At 52.3% G+C, this 18,429-nt stretch overlaps 2 protein-coding genes across 4 annotated transcripts in view; both read left to right on the top strand.

The window, feature by feature from the left end:
* Positions 1–14,024, top strand: part of BTK (Bruton tyrosine kinase) — a 30,505-nt gene extending 16,481 nt beyond the window's left edge. For all 3 annotated transcript variants that reach the window (XM_050965039.1, XM_050965038.1, XM_050965037.1), the window contains 14 exons: positions 2,299–2,427; positions 2,582–2,646; positions 3,337–3,518; positions 4,127–4,189; positions 6,691–6,745; positions 7,763–7,845; positions 8,013–8,140; positions 9,309–9,383; positions 9,676–9,847; positions 10,188–10,404; positions 12,259–12,323; positions 12,709–12,827; positions 12,972–13,129; positions 13,508–14,024. In XM_050965039.1, the coding sequence (XP_050820996.1) occupies positions 2,299–2,427; positions 2,582–2,646; positions 3,337–3,518; positions 4,127–4,189; positions 6,691–6,745; positions 7,763–7,845; positions 8,013–8,140; positions 9,309–9,383; positions 9,676–9,847; positions 10,188–10,404; positions 12,259–12,323; positions 12,709–12,827; positions 12,972–13,129; positions 13,508–13,579 (1,583 nt within the window). In that variant the 3' untranslated portion in view covers positions 13,580–14,024. The remainder of the gene's footprint in view (positions 1–2,298; positions 2,428–2,581; positions 2,647–3,336; positions 3,519–4,126; positions 4,190–6,690; positions 6,746–7,762; positions 7,846–8,012; positions 8,141–9,308; positions 9,384–9,675; positions 9,848–10,187; positions 10,405–12,258; positions 12,324–12,708; positions 12,828–12,971; positions 13,130–13,507) is intronic.
* A 1,285-nt stretch (positions 14,025–15,309) lies between these two features.
* Positions 15,310–18,203, top strand: TIMM8A (translocase of inner mitochondrial membrane 8A). Its single transcript, XM_050965113.1, has 2 exons — positions 15,310–15,541; positions 17,254–18,203. Exons 1-2 carry the CDS (start codon positions 15,326–15,328, stop codon positions 17,413–17,415), a joined length of 378 nt encoding a protein of 125 aa, XP_050821070.1. The 5' UTR covers positions 15,310–15,325; the 3' UTR covers positions 17,416–18,203.
* The last annotated feature ends 226 nt before the right edge of the window (positions 18,204–18,429 follow it).

Raw genomic sequence — 18,429 nt, 5'->3', positions numbered from 1 at the left:
TTAACCATACCCCTGCATCGGCTGTGCCTTCAGCTCTCCATGCTGGAGCCCTTAATGTTACTCCTCAGCAACTGCTGTCTTCAGCGGCCAAACTCAGCCCAGAATAACAGAACTCTGGTTGCCCATCAAGTGCCACACACTGAACCCAGGGCTGTTGCTAGAGAACACGTGGACTAGCTGGTTCTGGCTCCTGGGAGAGGAGGGAGTGTCTCTCCAGTGAGGGGTGGTGCTGTGCCGCAGTACCATCTGTGACAGTTTGCCATGACAGTCATGGAACCTTGCGTGCGAGGACATCGGTGCATCTGATGCCTAGTAAAAAGGACAGAACAGCTGCTTTAGTACCTGGTCCTGGGGGGGTTTCTCAATTAGGAGAGGCTCCTGAACAGGCAGGCGAAGTGAGACTTGCACAAGGAGGGAGTGAAATTAACATTTCCAGTGCCACCACACAGAGTTTAGCAGCCTCCTCTGCCCTGGGTGTGTCTCCAGATCCATGCTGAACTTCCTCAGCACACCAGAGTTTCCAGCTGCAGGGCTGGAGTGGGCCCCATTTGGGAGAAAAGGGGCAGCTTTCAGAATTAACCACCCATAGTCACTTTTCCCACAGCAGTTCTTTGGAAAGGCAACAGGCCAGTACAGTGACAGCTGTGCAAGGAGAGTGAGGGCTTTACAGAGTTTGAGTTAGGGGCCCCCTTCTCTCCCTTGCTCTGAGCTAAAGGAGGAAGGGGTATGCCGGAGGCAGGATGTAATTACACAGTCAGGCCCTTAGTGCGACTGTGCAGCAGCTGGCTATGAGCTGCTCTTGTTGACTCCAGGGGGAGTTGCTCACAGGGTGTGCTGCATAATCATGTTCTTTTGGTGTATGGCTCATCAGAGCAAACTGCTGAAACTTCCCAGCCTTTGTGCATTTCTATTTTAATGCATGGGCATCATACCAGCCCAGCCTCTTGCTGCCTGGACTCCTGGGGCCAGAACCTCAGGCCTGGCCATTTGGAACCATTCAGGGAAGGGGAACCACAAACATGGCTGTAAGTATGTCAGCACTGCAGTTAAATACCCGCGGCTGCTTGTGTCGGCTAGGAGGATGTTTAATGCACTGTAGACATTTGGGCTGGAGCCTGCTCTCTGGGACTCTTTTCCATCCCAAGACAAAACATCTACGCCACAGTTAAACAGCCCCGTAGCCTGAGCCCCATAAGCCTGGCTCAGCTGACATGGGCCAACAGCGGGTGTTTAATTGCAGCATGGGCATGCCTTTTACGGTTCCCTGACCCCTCCAGTCACTGGACACAGGCCTGGTACTGAGGAACATTGTAGAGTAGCCTCAGGGCTGCCATCAGCGCAGTTCAAAGGAGTTGTCCTAGCAGCCTGGGATTGCAGGACTGCAAGGGCGTTCCAGCCACACTCATTTCTCTCAGCCATCCCCCCAAGCTAGGGGCTTTGAGGAGAGTGCTGTGCTGGCTTCACTCCCCTGAAGGATCCTTCTGCACAAGGAGAGTCCACAGCTGGACAACCAAGCCAGTTGTCTGGTTTCTATTCCTGGGGCAATGCAAAGCAGGCTTAGTGGGGCTGAGCATGTAGTTTTTAATGTCTTCCCCCTTCTTGTCTTTCCAGCACAGCTGCTGAAGTATCAGTAATATTGTCAGTAACTCAACCCACTCAGATCCACCACCAACTCCCCAAGCACACTGAGGGGTACAAGGTGCTATGGTCTCAGAGCTGTTCTAAAACCCTCTCACACTCCCCTTTGTCTGGTCCTGACTTGTCCACTGGAGTCTCTGATTTCAAGACCATTGGAAAGCCAGGACTTGCCAAACCTCAGCAGACCCAGGAACATCCTGCTGGAGAGCAGGCCTGTCTCACCCCTCTCTAAGCCAGTCAGAGGGAAAAGGCACCCAAAGGAGAAGAAGAATGACTGAACACTAGACAGGCCAATCCCCATTGCCTGAAGTCCTGAGGGAGGGCTGAAGGTTTCAGGTAATGGGGGATTGGGTTATCGGGCCAGCAGGTCTTGATGTCTGTGTTCGGGGTGCCCAGGTGATAAAAAGCCAGCTGATTTCCCATAGGCTCTGCAGCTCTGTGTAGGAGCTCTGCAGCTTCGGTCAAACCCTGGGGGACAGATCCAGCCTTTGGATAACTGAGAGTTTGAGGGAACTGGGCTTTGGCTCTCCAGGACACTCAGATGTCCCAGTACTGAGTGTGAGAGTAAGGCCTAGATAGAAAAAAAATAGGTAGGTGCGACTGTGATTCAAGAGGGGAGCACTGAGTGAAGAGCTGACCTGAGTTACTCTTCTGCTGCAGTGATCCGTTACAACAACGACCTGGTGCAGAAATACCACCCCTGCTTCTGGATTGATGGCCAGTACCTATGCTGCTCTCAGACAGCCAAAAACGCAATGGGTTGCCAGGTCCTGGAGAGCAGGAATGGAAGTAAGACACCACCTTCCACCCCCGGCCCCTTCTCTGTGCTTCGGTTCCTCGCCTCGTCTCTGGAAGGCAGGTCCGGATCACCTTCTGAGCGTCTCACCAGCCACTGACCCTGATGAGTTTTTCAGCTTCTTTTGATTCATTTCTTATCTTAAAGGTTTAAAGACCGGGTCTCATCGCAAGACAAAGAAGCCTCTTCCCCCAACCCCTGAGGAGGATCAGGTATGAGAGTAGTGGCTGGGATCAGTACTTGTGACAGGGTGATCTGTCCCCTTGGAGAGCAGTGGGGGACTGGGACCAGCCATGCCTTTTCGAAGGCATTTCAGAACAGGTGGCTCCAGGATCACCAGGTGTGCCAGCCTGCTGAGCATTAGGAAGAGAGAGAGCGGCCAGCAGGAAGGTTCTCCTGTTCCAGGCTCCTGATGCTGGCAGGCTAGGGAAAACTGAGAGTGCTCAAGCAGAACCCCAGGGAGGAGGGCTGTGGAGCCCCTGTGGCAAGGGGAGGCATTTGAGCCTAGGGGGGCAAGGAAAAGGCCTGGGGGAAGGTTGCATCTGGGGCCAGAGTGGGATTGGCAAGACCCCCCTGCTGAGAGGGAACTGGGACCCTGGGGAGAGGTGAAGCCCTGAGCGAAGGAAGGCTTAGAGCTTGGACAGGCCAGAGGAACTGTACATATTTTGTAAGGACTCAATGAACAAGACCGCAAGAGGAGACATGTTGGTTCAACCCCTTTCTGGGTGCAGGTGAGTGCACTGGAGAAACATGCAGGGGGAGCTGAGATGGGACAAAGGCGGTGCCAGGCCCGGGTAGCACGCTCAGGGACCCAACCCTAAAACAGCGCTCTGTACTGCACGCGGTGAGGGGAAGGACGCTGGGCCCTCACTGTGTTCTGTGCTTCCTCACACCCTGCAAAGATGATGCTGAAGCCATTGCCTCCTGAGCCGTCTTCCAGCTCTGCGAGTGAGCTGAAAAAAGTGGTGGCACTGTACGACTACCAGCCAATGAATGCCCAGGACTTGCAGCTGCAGAAAGGAGAGGAGTATTTCGTCCTGGAGGAGAGCAACCTGCCCTGGTGGAGAGCCCGGGACAAGAATGGGTAAGAGCCCTGGCGTGGATAATGTGGGGGAGGGACCTAGCTCAGCCACACATCACCCTGTACACTAACGATCCTGCACACACTTAGCCCCCTCCTGAGAGCACCCCCAGAGCACATGCATGCCCATGTACCCCTGCACACAACTACCTCACCCACACATGGGGGTGCCTCCCTCAGAATGGTGCAGGAACCAGTGGAGAACTGTCCCCAGCATCCTGCTCACTGAAAACTAAATGTAGGCAGCCTCTGCTGCACCATGCAGACACATGCTGGCAGAGTCTGTGCTGGGGACAGCCCCCTCTTGGTGGGGCCACCCCAGGCCTGCTGCAGCTCCATGGCGCAGGCTAACAGTCTGTGCCAGTGTCAAGGAGGGAGAGGCAGCTCATTCACTTGGTTCAGAGGAAGGAGGAGGACTGCAAGGGACTGGCTGTGCATGCCCTTGGTACCGACCTGATCCAAAGCCCACTGGAGTCCATGGAGAGACACTCTTTGGCCCCAGTGGGCTTTAATCTCTCTGTGGCCATTTTCCACCAGGATTTCTGGGCAGGAATCCTGGGTCTCCCTGCGCTCCCTAAGGAGAGTCTGATGGGTTCTCTCTTTTCCTGTAGGAGGCAAGGTTACATTCCCAATAACTACGTCACTGAAGCCAAGAATTCCCTGGAGATTTTTGAGTGAGTATGAGAAGCCGTAGGGCCAGCTGGGGATTCGGGCTTCATTGAGACCTCTCTTTATTAAGTCGTAGAGTTCAGCTTTTAACATCAGAGTCTCCTGCCGCTCTCATACCCTCTGCCCCACACAGAGCCCCAGAGCCTTTCATTCCTACTGTGCTTTTGTCACAGGCCTGCTTGAGGGTACAGCACTGGAACATGGGGCTGGAGAATGGTGACTGCCTCTCGCACAACCAGGCCCTCTGCATAGGGTGACCATATTTCTCTCTGCTCCCACCCCCTCCCCCACACAGGGCTCGTAAGAGCTGCCCTCCCCACACTGCCCATGGCTGGGGCTGACCTCCACACCATGCGGGTGGCCAGCTCTGAAGGCAGTGCTGCCTGCCAGCAGCAAATTTCTCTGCTCTCCTGCTGGTGGGCACCGCTGCCTTCAGCTGACCCCTGCAGACAGCAGCTGCTGCTCTCCTGCTCTGCCTTGCAGCCAGGATAAATGTGCAGTTTTGGTGAAAAAGTAGGGATGGCTGAGACAGAGCTGAAAAGTGGGACTGTCCCACAGGGCCAGCTTTAGGCCAATTCAACCAATTCCCCTGAATCGGGACCCATGCCCAAGCCCCACTGGTGCACTGTACGAGGGTGGCCCGGATTCCCCAGGGAGCAATTTAAAGGGGCTGGGGCTCCCAGCAGGGACTGGAGCCTCAGGCCCTTTAAATTGCCACCAGACCCCCACTGCTGGAGCCCTGGGTAGGGCTGCGGGGCTCTGGGGGCTATTTAAAAAGTTCAGGGCGCCCCTTGCTTCTACCGCCCCGGTCCTTTAAATAGCCGCTGGAGCCCCGCCACTTCCCCAGGGCTCCCGCGGCTATTTAAAGGGCCGGGGCGGTGGAAGCAGGGGAGCCCCAAGCCCTTTAAATAGCCCCTGAACCCCGGGCTGCTGCTGCTATCCCGGTGGGGGAGGGAGGAAGAGGGGGGCACCCACCATACAGGGTGGGCTGTACCCCCTGTACCCTCACCCCCTGCCCGCAGCCAGCCCCTGCTGCATCCCCTGCCCTGCCCACAGCCAGCCCCTGCCTGCAGCCAGCCACGCACCTCCTGCCCTGCCCGCAGCCAGTCCATCTCCAGCCAGCCCTACACCCCCTGCCTTGCCCGCACCAGCCTGTCTCCAGCCAGCCCCTCCCACACACCCTGCCCTGCCCGCACCAGCCCCGCATCCCCTGCCCTGCCCGCAGCCAGCCCTGCACCCCTTGCCCTGCCTGCAGCCAGCCCCACACCCCCTGCCCGCAGCCAGCCCATCTCCAGCCAGCCCTACACCCCTACCCTGCCCAGACCAGAATCTGTCTCCAGCCAGCCCCGCCCCCGCTGCCCTGTCTCCAGTCAGCCCCGCCCCGCCACCCGCAGCCAGCCTCTCCCACACACCCTGCCCTGCCCGCACCGGCCCCACACCCCTTGCCCTGTCTCCAGCCAACCCCTGCCGCACCCCCCCTTCCTGAAGCCAGCAGTCCCGCACTTCTCTGTCTCCAGCCCTGCCAACCCATGCCACACCCCTCTGCGGCCCTGCCTGAAGCCAGCCAGCCAACCCCACAGCCCCCTGTCTCCAGCCATCCCCACACCCCCTGCCTGCAGCCAGCCCCTGCTGCACCCCTTGCCCTGCCCGCACCAGCCCTGCAGCCCCTGCCCTGTCTCCAGCCAACCCCTGCCACACACCCCTGCCTGAAGCCAGCCAGTTCCGCATTTCTCTGTCTCCAGGTCTGCCAACCCTACCTCCAGTCAGCCCCTGCCCTGCCTCCAGCTCGCCCTATGTCCACTGGTGCCCTGCAGTTCCCAGGGCAGTAACCCTGCACACCTGCTTCAATGAGGGGCGGCAGGGAGCAGCTGGGACCCACACGTGCACACCCTAGGGTGACCAGACAGCAATTATGAAAAATTGGGTCAGGAGGTGGGGGGTAATAGGATTCTATTTAAGAAAAAGACCCAAAAATCGGGACTGTCCCTATAAAATCGGGACATCTGGTCACCCTAGCACACCCTCAGGGAGTGGTGGGGACCCAGACATGTGAAACGGATCTCATTTCTAATTCAGGCCCATCTTTTTAAAAAAGAACTTTAGGTAGGGTTAGCATACATCCGTATTTTCCCAGACATGTCCAACTTTTTGGTTCTTAAATCGCCATCCAGGAGGAATTTTTTAAAATATGGACGTATGGAAACTCTATTGGTACAAAAAAATACATACTGTGGCACATCCCTTAAATTAGAACTTTTTATAGGGAACCGGTTGCTAAGAAATGGAAAGGCTTTTTTTTACTTTTTTTTTAAGTCATCCCTGCTGGGGCCCCGCCGAAAATGTTCAAATTGGGCCCCGCATTTTCTAAAGCCAGCCCTGCTGTCCCGGCCAAAACAGGATGTATGGTCACCCTACCTCTGTGTCACCAGTGAGCTGTGTGTCCACCCCCACAGTGCTTCCCGTCCAGGGGCCTCTCCCTGATCACAGCCATGTTTTCTTGTTCCAGGTGGTATTCAAAAAACATAACCCGGAGCCAAGCTGAGCAACTGTTGAAGCAAGAGGTGACTGAGACATCAGCAAAAATAAGCAGCCTAGCTCTGCTGGAGCCTTTCTCCACTGCAGTCCTTGCTGGGCCCTTCTCAGAGCCCAGACCCAATTCACTCCAGCAAGGAAAGCTATGCGTCACCCCCACAGCATGTTCTCCTTGCTCTGGCTCTTGCCCTCTGAACCCCAGCAGGACACAGCAAAGCTGTCATGTTCTGCTAGAAGCAGTGGAACCTCGCTGTCATCCCAGCTGAAAGGATCAGAGAAGTGCTGGCACTGGCTTGGCTAGTGATGCCGTTTCAATAGGAATTAACATCATCTTGAGGCTGGGCCAGATCCCCAGCTGGTGTTGATCATGGTAGCTCCATGGAAGTCTGTGGGGTGGGTCATTTTACAGCAGCCGAGGATCTGACACGATTAGGGTGACCAGACAGCAAATGTGAAAAATCAGGATGGAGGTGGGGGGTAATAGGAGCCTATATAAGAAAAAGACCCCAAAATCGGGACTGTCCCTATAAAATTGGGACATCTGGTCACCCTAGGCATGATGTGCAAGACTATAAAGCTGCTGCCTCCTTTGAGCTAGGCAGGGGTATGTTCCTAACACTAGGAAGCAGCGCAGATCCTGCTGTGGAATGGCTTTGCCAATCAGGCAGAGATGGATGGTCCCAGAGGGCTGCACTGCAGAGTCCACTAGCCCCAGCCCAGCCCAGGGAGGGATGGCCAAATCCAACAATCCAGTCAGAAGACAAAGCAAAATGAACCCAAGGGATCTACTCCAGGCTGAGGGGAAGAAGAGCTTGTGCTGGGCTCCCCATTTGATTGTGGAGACGCTGCCCTCTTTTCACCCCCTTCCAGTGAGCCAGCTCCTCAGAACCCAGTTCACTTTAACCTTTGCCTGCCCACTCCCCTGTGGAATGAGTACAAGTGTGTGTGGGGGGGTTGGAATCTCTGGTTCCATCCCTTGTTTCCTCATAGACATCTAGCCCTGTCCTCCATGCTGAATCCCCTCATCCCCTCTCTCTGTGTTTCAGGGGAAAGAAGGAGGCTACATTGTCCGAGATTCCACCAGCAAGACAGGAAAATACACAGTCTCTGTGTTTGCCAAGTCCTCCGGGTAAGCACCATCCAAGGCTGTTTTCCTTTCATTAGACACAGTATCAACAGCTGGCTCATTTCTGTCCCGTTGCTGCCCCCGGCTCTGATGCCCGCTTTCCAGGCCAACCTCCCTCACTAGCTGGCACCCCCCTCAGTCACTGACTCGGAGTGTGATTGGCTCCGCAGGGACCTGCAAGGAGTCATCCGCCATTATGTGGTGTGCTCCACACCTCAGAATCAGTATTACCTGGCAGAAAAGCACCTCTTCAACACCATCCCGGAGCTCATCACGTACCATCAGCACAACTCTGCAGGTGAGTACGCAAGAGGAAAGAGGACACGGGCAGAGCAGACTTCTGTAAGGGCCCCATACCCTACCCAGGCTTTGCATCTCCCTCTCCAGCAATGGGACCAGAAGGGGTTGAAGGGGTTGAAGGCTCCCCTATCCAGCTGACCTCTGGCAGCAGGACCCAAGGGAGAAACAATTCATGTCATGGCATGATTTCCCCCTTCCCTATCGCTGGGGTCCCTAGAAGAACAGAAGCCCACAGGCATGATAAGAAACCACCTCTCAAAGAGGAGGCAGCAATTCAGAGGAGGGTGAAACAGTCCAAGCGAAGCCAGGATGAAACTCTACCTTTGCATTCAGTGGTGCTACTGTGCGCAGAACGAGCATGCAGGGACTGGTCTACTAGAATGCTCCCAGTGGCAGGGTGCCATCCCAGAGCACCCCCTTGTGGCACACCAAGACCCTGCTGGCATTCTCCCCCTTCTCCTTGGATTCAGAAATAAACCACTCACATCCAGAGCTTGAAACAATATTCCCTTTCTCCTGGAGTCTGATTTATTTGGTGTAATGAGAATCCCACAAAAGAGTTCCTGCTTAGAGTCCAGCCCTCCTTAGAGCTGAGCAGAGTTCCTGTTGGGCAGTGCTCCTCAAGTCAGGCCAGCGGTAGCCAATGACATCCAACCAGCCCCCGGGTGAGGGGCCTCTTTTTACCTTAGTCCTTTTCCATGGGGTGGGAGAATTCAGTAGGCAGAAACCTTCTCTTGCTAGTGTCTCTAGGAGTGCCTCTCTTTGGGAGCAGCCCTTCTCTGTAAGCCTGCAACCCCCCAACTGAACTCCTAGGGACTCGCTAGTCAATTGACTGCACAGGAGGTTGGTTGGCAGCTAATTGCTTACAGGTGGCCTGAGGTGGGCTCACTTGGCTTAAAGACAGGAAGATTGGTCTGACTGCCTTTAAAGGGGCCAGCCACCCTGTGGCACCCCATTTCTGAATGCTGTCACACTCTGGGCCCCAGGAAGCACAACAGGACAGGCAGTGCTGGAATTCAAAGCAAGGACTGTAGGTTTGTGCTGATGCAAGAATATCCTTGTCTTCTGGTGGATGCTGGAGTTGCATCTTCTTTTCTGGAACGTCAGGGGGTACATACAGCAGGGATGTACCTCCATCACACTGTAACCTCTTTGCTGTGTTTCAGGGCTCATCTCCAGACTGAAATACCCTGTGTCTCAACAACGAAAGAATGCCCCCTCCACAGCAGGACTGGGCTATGGTAATGCCCGCTGTTCTTCCATACGTGTGTGATGGTATTGCATGTTACCACTTGTGTCTGCCTTCAGTGCTACTGCACCATTCCCTGCAGTGACGTGCTTCTCCCCTGCCAGAGCTCTTAAAAAATCCCCTACCAGGTTCCTTCCCTTCTAGGACAGGCAAGGGTTGGGGTGGCTGCGAGGTCTCCCTGCAATAAGTACACCTGCACCTTTCCCAACAGCATCCCTTCTTATGCATATGTTTGTCCAGGTGAGTTACTTCCACATCATTGCCCATGCTGCTGTTTGTTACAGGGTCATGGGAGATTGACCCGAAAGACCTGACTTTCCTGAAGGAGCTGGGTACTGGGCAGTTTGGAGTGGTCAAGCATGGGAAATGGAGAGGCCAATTTGATGTGGCCATCAAGATGATCAGAGAGGGCTCCATGTCAGAGGATGAGTTCATTGAGGAAGCCAAAGTCATGATGTAAGTGGCAACAAATCCTGTGTGTCTTCTGTGGGGTCTTTACTACAGAGATGTCTCATTTGGTCTTGCTACATCCTCAGAATTCATCCTCCAGGTTCATTCACTCCTGGTCATTCCTGCACTGCTCCACCTATGGACACCAACCCTGCCCTGGAGGAACCGACCTGTTCTGCGATGAGAGGCCACTGCCATTCCCACCTCCTGAGCTTCCTCCCCACAATTTTGCTAGCAGGTGCCAGTTTTGGAATGCTTGCCCTTGCCAGGATCTCGGTCTCCATGCTCCTAGCATCTCCTCAGCCACTTACTGAAGTTTAATTTCCTTTCTTGTCCTACAATGCAGGAACTTGTCACATGAGAAGCTGGTACAACTGTATGGTGTCTGCACCAAGCAGCGCCCCATCTTTATTATCACTGAGTACATGGCCAAGGGCTGCCTCCTGAGCTACCTGCGGGAAACCCGGGGGCAGTTCCAGCCTTCTGAGCTGCTGGAGATGTGCAAGGACATCTGTGAGGCCATGGAGTACCTGGAATCCAAGCAGTTCCTGCACCGAGACCTGGTAGGATCCATAGGGAACGTGATGAGTGACACATGTCCTGTGCTGTTAGAATCACTGGTTATCTTTAAAGAAGCCTTAGCTGAACTTACAGACAAACCAAAAAACATCTAGTTCTCCTCAGTGAAACTAATGGGTGGTGAATTGAGAACAAATAACAGGAAACGATTCTTCACTTAGGGTGTAATGACCCTGTGAGAGTCACTGATGTGGGAGGTCACAGTCATATCCTGGGCTGGACAACTCAATGGTTGATCGTAGTTGTAGTTAGGTAGATTAAAGATAGGGAGATAAATCAACTTCAAATCTCATGTTCTGGACAATCAGTGGATAGCTGCAGGGGTCAGCAAAGAATTTCCTCCCAGGAAGAGCCAAGGGCTTAGCGTACTTTGATGGTTTCATCTACTGCTGGAGAGGATCTTGGGTTGGAGGAACTAATGGACTGAGTCAGTGAAGCAAGTTCTACATATTCCTTTAAATTAATTTGACCAGTTTGATTTGAGTCCATCTTGTCCATGAGCATGTAGAGGCAGCAATGCAGCCTTCTCTCTGCAAAGCATCTCTCTCACCCTCCTAGAATATGAGAAGTGTGTACCGTATGTACAGTCCAGCCCTCCTAAGCCTCTGCTCCTCTTGTGGTTTAGTAGAGAGACTGAAGAAAGCACAAGATTTTTCAACCACATTTTTGCCCACTTGGTGTTCTCAGCAGATAAGTAGGGCTGGAGGATCTCTCTGGTCTCAGGCAGTGGTAGACATTGCTTTAGGCAACACAGGCAGGATTCTGTTTGAGTCAAATATAGTAGAAAAAAGAACAGACTCAGGCTGTGTCTTCGTAGCTATGCCAGCGTAACCCCCTAGTATAGATGCAACCTACCCAGACAGAAGGGGTTTTGATGTCAGTATAGGTACACCACCTCCCCAAAGTTAGCTACATCAACGGAAGCATTCTTCTTCCATCAACAGAGTTGTGTCTACACTGGGAGTTAGGTCAGGGTTGTGTTTTTTTCACACTCTGGATCGATGTAACTATGTCTAGCTATGTCAACCTAACTTTTAAGTGTAGGCCAAATCTCAGGACCGCATTTTTAAAAGCAGGACTCTCTTTTTACATCTGAAATTTGCCGATGCAGTTAACGTCACCTAGATGTCTGTCTGATTGGACCCCCGTATCAGGTAGTTAAAGCTCTAATGTAACAGACCTGTAAATACCTGTGGATGTGAAAATGAGAAAAATTATTGGCATCCATAAACTACCATTGCAAAATCGAAGACAGCTTTAAAAGTCAGGGCCTCAGCACTTGAGAGATATTTGAGACAGAAGGCTGCAAACTTAATACAAGAGCTAAAATGAACCATTCAGCTGGGTAACATGTAGGCAGAATTTCCAGTTCTAATCCTGATGCTGGAGAGTTAGTTAAAGGACCTGGGAAGATGGTGAGTAGGGTTAATGCTGCTCATAAAATCTCCAACCTGGCCTGATCTACCTTGTAGCGATGCAGGAATGGTGTCAGCTGTGGTGCATCTGTATCTGCCAAGTCTTTCTGACATATCTTGGGTGAAACACCAACTTCTGCTAAGCTCAGTCCTCTTCTCCCCATAGTTAGTGTGTCAATAACATGACCTAAAGAAATCTTAGTTCATGTTCCTCCATGACATCAGCTGCCATGGTGCTGTGGTTTGGCAACCAGTGCCTTCCTCTGAGCCCCTGGAGACCAAAGCAAGCCATTCTGTGCCAGGCACATTGTTTGATATGGGGGATGGTCACTGCTGCAGTGATTCCCCCTTGGGGAAGGGCTTTGTGTATTTCATATGCCATATTCAATGCTGATACTATGACTCTTCCCATCTCTGCTACAGGCTGCTCGCAACTGTTTGGTGAATGACCAAGGAATTGTGAAAGTCTCCGATTTTGGCCTTTCCAGGTCAGTTTGCATGCATGCACATGCATCTCTCTTCCTTTCTCTTTCACACTTTTTCTCTGCATCTCTTTTATCTTCTTCATCCCTTTCTCACTCTCTTCCTCCTTCTCACCCTTGTTTTTCTTTTCTCCCATTTCGCTGTATTCACCTGTCTTCATCCAAATCTCTCACCAAGCTTTTTCTCCCTTCTTCCTGTCTCTTCCCCGATCACTCGCTCCTCCACCCCATCCATCTCATCCATGTGTATTTTCCTCCCGCTCTGTCTCTGTCTTGTCTCTCCATTTCCCTTCAGGCTTGACTGGGTGCAGGAGAGGTTCATTAGATGAAAGAGTGAATCAATGGGGAAAAAGCGTGAAGCAAAATCACATAAAATGGGTATCTACTGCAGGTATGTCCTAGATGATGAATATACAAGCTCCATGGGGTCCAAATTTCCAGTCCGGTGGTCTCCCCCAGAGGTCCTTCTGTACAGCAAGTTCAGCAGCAAGTCTGACGTCTGGGCTTTTGGTGAGTTGAGAGGACAAAATTTTAAGTTGCTGACAAGGAAAGAGTGGTTGAATGAGAGAATCAGCTCCTCTAGGAAACTGCTTCCGATATGATCCTGTGTTCTTTCTGCCCCATGAACTGTCCATGTACATTTCTGTTTGATAGGGGTTCTGATGTGGGAGGTTTACTCCCTGGGAAAGATGCCCTATGAGAGGTTTAACAACAGTGAGACAACAGAACATGTCACCCAAGGACTGCGTCTCTATCGGCCTCAGCTGGCCTCAGAAAGAATTTATGCCATCATGTACAGCTGCTGGCATGAGGTAGGCCTTATTCCCACCAGTACACATTCTTCATGTCTGCCACAACCCATCTGCAAGTCTGCATAGTCACTCCATCCAGTGGACCCAACCTTGCTTAGCAAATGCCATCTAGTCCTAGGGGGGAGGAGGGGAAAGAGGCTTTTTATCACAGGCCTGTTTTACACTTATAATTTATACAGTATAGCTGACTTGGTTAAGGGTATGATTATTTTTTTTACCAGCATGGCTAAATCAACAAAATCCTTCTGGTATAGATGCAGTTATTGCTGGTATATTTACATCAGCGAAACTTTCCTAGCATAGACAAGACTCCAGTAGTTATGTAATCATGGGTTTCTACTTCACTGGTATTTTCCTCTCTGCGTTTTTTTGTTTCAGAAAGCAGATGAGCGACCAACCTTCAGGGTCCTTTTGGGAAATATCCTCGAGATAACAGATGATGAACCCTGAACTGCTACTTGAACCAAGCTGCCATTTATTAGAGTTTATTTTTGCCATTTTATCTTTTCTGTGACTAACAAACCTGCCCTAACAGGCACCGGAAAAGTCCTAAAAGAGCCCGCCATACCTAGAAAGGCAGAAAAAATCTGGATCCACCAAACAGCATCGGACCCTAGCTTCTCCCACAATCCAACAACTCATGTTGGAGCCCTCCTGGTACTAAAGAAAATAGCAACCCACTTGCTATAGGTACAGATCAAGAACCTCCCTGGAGAAAGGATCCCTGAAAGCAGCACTTCACTGCTGCACTGGGCTCTTGCTACAGCTGAGACTGAAGGGATTATAAATGGCAATAGCCAGGTACTAATGGCCCGTGCAGGAACTACGAACAGAGATTGATCAAAGAGACATAGAAACTAGGGATTTTTGTAAAATAAAACAGTACAAATTGAGAGGAATTGGGTCACTGAGATCCAATAGCTCCTGTCTACTCCAGGAAAGAGCCTGTCTAGTGTGCAGCTCTGGTATGGTTGGCTAGGCAGTGACCCACAACAAGAGAGTGCTACTAGGTGTGCTTGCCATTCTAGGCAATCAAGAAAAGGCATTTCCAAAATACTGGGATGGGGGATGGCTTCCAATCTCCATGGCCCGTCAGTGGTGATCACAATTGTGACCAAAGTGGTCCCTGTTGCAGGCAATGAGGCATTATGGGACAGCTGTTGGAGGACTGATAGGATTGACAGAGGTTGCACAGTATCTGCACCTTCACAGCATCATCCCCAGTAGGACCACATGGCTACCTGTCAGTCAGGGAGGTGGTTTTGCTGCATTGCAGCAAGGGGGTGTGTATGTTGGTCAAAGACAAATTGGAGCATGAACACATGCACACAGAGGCTGAGACGAGGCGACTTATGCCAACCTACTGTGCGGTGCATTTTGGCCTGAGTGACCTGCCTGGCAGGACACAGGTGTCTCCTTGCAGCCCAGCACCTGCCCAGCCAGCCCCTAACCCTGCAAATGCAGGCTGGCTGGGACACATTGGGCCTGGGCCCAGCCCCCATCGGCATGGGCTGGCTGAGGTACGTCTCCCTGGGACCCACCACCCAGGCCCCCAGCCCCACAGGCACAGACTGGCTGGGCCATGTTTCCCCCACGTACAGTGACCAGACAGCAAGTGTGAAAAATCGGGAGGTGGGGGGTGAACTGTTCCGGGAGATTTTTCCCCCAGCCTGACATGATGTCATTTTCTTAACATAGCCTATTAAAATCACCCCACTGCTGTCAACAGTCCGCGGGAGATTCTGGGAGACTCCAGGCCAATCCTTGCGGGTTGGCAAATCTAACGCCTATAGAAGACAAAGCCACAAGTATTGGACATCTGGTCCCTCTGCCCCGGGCCTGCCTGGCCACAGCGCGGCCCCAGGAGCTGGCTGGGGGGCGCCCTCCCACACCCGACGCTGGGCAAAGGCTGCTGCCCGCGGAGACCCGCCCCGGCCCGGCCCGCAGAGGGCGCAGCAGCTTCGCTTCCCCCAAGCGGCAGAGGCGCTTTGATTCCCTCCCCGGGCTGAGCCCGCCCCGCAGACTCACTCTGAACACCAGCCCCCACCCTCGTGAATGAATGCGCGCGCCTTGGGTCATCCGCCGCGCGGGGATTGGTTAGTCACTGGCTTCGTCACGAGAGCGAGGCCTGGTAGCCCAGGGGTAATAGTGAGGATGCTCCGAGCATGCGCAGTGCGGACAATTTCCCTCTTGAGCATGCGTGGTGAGGTGATCATCCCCCGCCGAGCAAGCTGCTGGCAGACACGTGAAGGTCGCTCCCGGGGGCGAGCTGTGTGCCCGGAGCCCGTCATGGAGGCCTCGTCTCCCGCGGGCCTGGGCGCCACTGACCCGCAGCTGCAGCATTTCATCGAGGTGGAGACCCAGAAGCAGCGCTTCCAGCAGCTGGTGCATCAGATGACCGAGCTGTGCTGGGTAGGGGCCGGGGCCGGGGCCGGGCAGGTCTCTCCGGCAGAGAGGGAGTGGGCGGCAGCCCCAGATGCTCCCCGGGGAATGGGGGTCCATCACTTCCCTCCACTCGCTCGGGGGTGATCGGGGTCCCCGCCCCCCTGCCCCATCCGGAGCTAGCTGCGCGCATCTCGCAGGTGCGCCCCTTGCTGACATGCTCCCACCCCCTTCTTCCATCTGGGGCTGTGCTGACAGCGTCCGGGAGAGTAGAGGGGTCTAGGCACTAACAGGAGGCTCGCTGTGTGAGAGGGGTAGGAACTCCCCACTACACGTGTGTGTGGGGGAGGGTTGTTGCTGGAGAACACGGAGGCACGTCCAGTCCCAGTAACCTGTCTCCCCAGCGCTGGTGGGTGGCGATGGAGAGGGAAACGCAAGACAGAATTTCAGCGTGTATCCAAATGTCCATCACATCACAAGAAGACTGCAGGTGTGAATGGATGAGGAGCCCATAACCCTAAGAGTGTTAGGGTAGTATACCCGGAGAGTCCTTGAGACCAGTGGCTAGGAGGGAACCCGGATATATAACTGTAATTATCCTCTGGGATAGAGCCAGGGAGCCACCTTTAAACTCTAGCCCCAGAAACAACTTTCAGCTAGAGATTGCATCTTTACTCCTGGTAGTGAGACAGAGCAGCAACATTGCAATTGGTATTCCCAGGCTGTTGGGGAAATCATCTTGACTTGTAAATGGAACACGTTTGCTGAACATAAGAGGAAACTTGGCGTAACGTGTCAAACTAGTAGAGTCTAGGCTATTTGCCATGGGTAGGCAGAAATTCTGAACAAAGTAGTAGTGTTTCAGTAACTGCTGACCCTTGCCAAGGACAGGGGGGAAGCCAGGGACAAAATAGCTGGAGCTGCCATTCTTTGTAGAAAATGCAAGGAGAGCAGAGGTGCAGCTTTCTGTGAAGGGAGGTGTGCAGCAGGAGCTGGAAACCTCAACGGACAAGACAGGAGCAAGCTGAGAAGAAGAGGCAGGTGTCTGTACACTCAGGGCAAGTCTTGTCTACAGAATTAAGTCAACCTAAGTTACGTGGACACACAATCACCTCAGTAATTGAATTTACACATCCACCCTATGCTGCTTGGGTCAGAGGTGTGTCTCCTCATCAGGAGCGCTTGCACCACTTTAACTGAGGTTAGTAAGTGTGGGGAATTTCAGGGTTTTTGAAAGGCAGCAACAGTACACGTAAGCAACCCAGTGTCTGCACTGACACTGCATCTGCCTAACTACATCGACCTAAGTGCTACGCCTCTTGCGGAGGTGGAGTTATTAAGTTGATGGAGTGAGCAGGGTACAGTGGTGGGAGCTACATTTTAGTATAGACTCTTACAGAGTTAAGTCGATGTAAGCTGCCTATTGTGTAGAGTAGACCAAGCCTAAGTGTCGAGTGTAGAGAAGCTTGACAACACAGGTTTTCACCCTCTTAGTTGACTTAGTTCTCAGGCTTGTAGGTGTCAGCTTATTTAGGTTTGACTGTAAAGTGGGCCAGTAAGCATTATGGCAAAGCATGCACTGGGTGGGAGAGAGCCAGAACCCTCCCCTTTGCCAAAGCTACTGCCTATGATGGATCTGCTGTTCCAAATAACAAACCTTTTTGTTTGTGAAGTGTTAACTGTGTAGGTGGTGACCCTTTCTTGACTCCTCCTCTGACTGGTTCTTTTCATGTCTTGAGCAGGAGAAATGCATGGACAAGCCTGGGCCCAAGCTGGACAGTCGGGCAGAGACCTGTTTTGTGAACTGTGTTGAGCGCTTCATAGATACTAGTCAGTTTATTCTGAACCGGTTGGAGCAGACACAGAAATCCAAGTCAGCCTTCTCAGAGAGCCTGTCTGACTGAGCAGGGCATGGACTTCTCTGTTCCCTTAATACAGAGAACTGCACATCAAATGGGAGAGAGAGAGGAAAAGGAGAGCGGCTGATGGGACAGCTATAGAAGACAAGCCATGGGGAGGTTGGCTCCTTCCTCTATCAGATTCTAGAGTGCCCTGTCATCTGAATGAGCTGAGATCAGCTTTTTGTTTTGTCCTTTAAAATGCCAATCTTGTGAAAATCACACCTAGACAAGAGAGCCTGTAACAGATGTATATTTACTACTCTACTTGGTGGTGTACTGTTCTCATTCCCACTGACTACCTTTCATATACTGGCTTCACACTGGGATTGTGTGGACAGTACTTCTTAGGTCAAGCACACTAACTCCAAAATGTTTAACTAGGGGAGCAAACCAAGATATCTAGGAGGAAGTATTCAAGTACTGGAGACAGTGGGGAATGAAACACTAAGTGAAGATTAGGAAGGGGACCACTACCTTAAATGGTCCTGTATTCAGAATCATTTATGATTAACCCTCCCCTAAGAGAGAGACTAGTGAATCTTGGTCTTAAAACCAGACTGCAGCTGAGTTGATCTGTGCCTTCCGCATGGCTAGGGGAGGACAACAGCTTGGGTTGCAGGACTGCACCACTCTACTGTCATTTGAGAGAAGAATTTGCCTAAGGATGTAGCTATGGGATGAGATTTTAAGCCTCATTTAAGATAGTCAGTCATGTGGCCAAGTAACAGTTGTTTCAACTAGAAGTGCAACATTGTTAAAATTGATTTGTTCCATAAACTGCTTTCTCCTGATCACTGGAATAAATATTAATTGGATCAATTTTTAAAATTAGCTTGTTGTATTTAGGTAGGAGGGCTGGTGGGGATGTCAGACCTACCTTTCACCTCTGCCATGGGTGCAGCCTTTCTGCACATTCCTTGCCTCCTCCATTTTGTTCACCATAAATTAATTTTTGGGCAGAGAGAATATGCAGGCTAGTTCTTACAAATAAACACAATGGATCTGTTCTGACTTGAA

This window comes from Gopherus flavomarginatus, chromosome 8 (assembly GCF_025201925.1).
Source record: "Gopherus flavomarginatus isolate rGopFla2 chromosome 8, rGopFla2.mat.asm, whole genome shotgun sequence".
In the NCBI taxonomy this organism is placed as follows: domain Eukaryota; kingdom Metazoa; phylum Chordata; order Testudines; family Testudinidae; genus Gopherus; species Gopherus flavomarginatus.
This window is presented reverse-complemented; position numbering and strand designations above follow the sequence as displayed.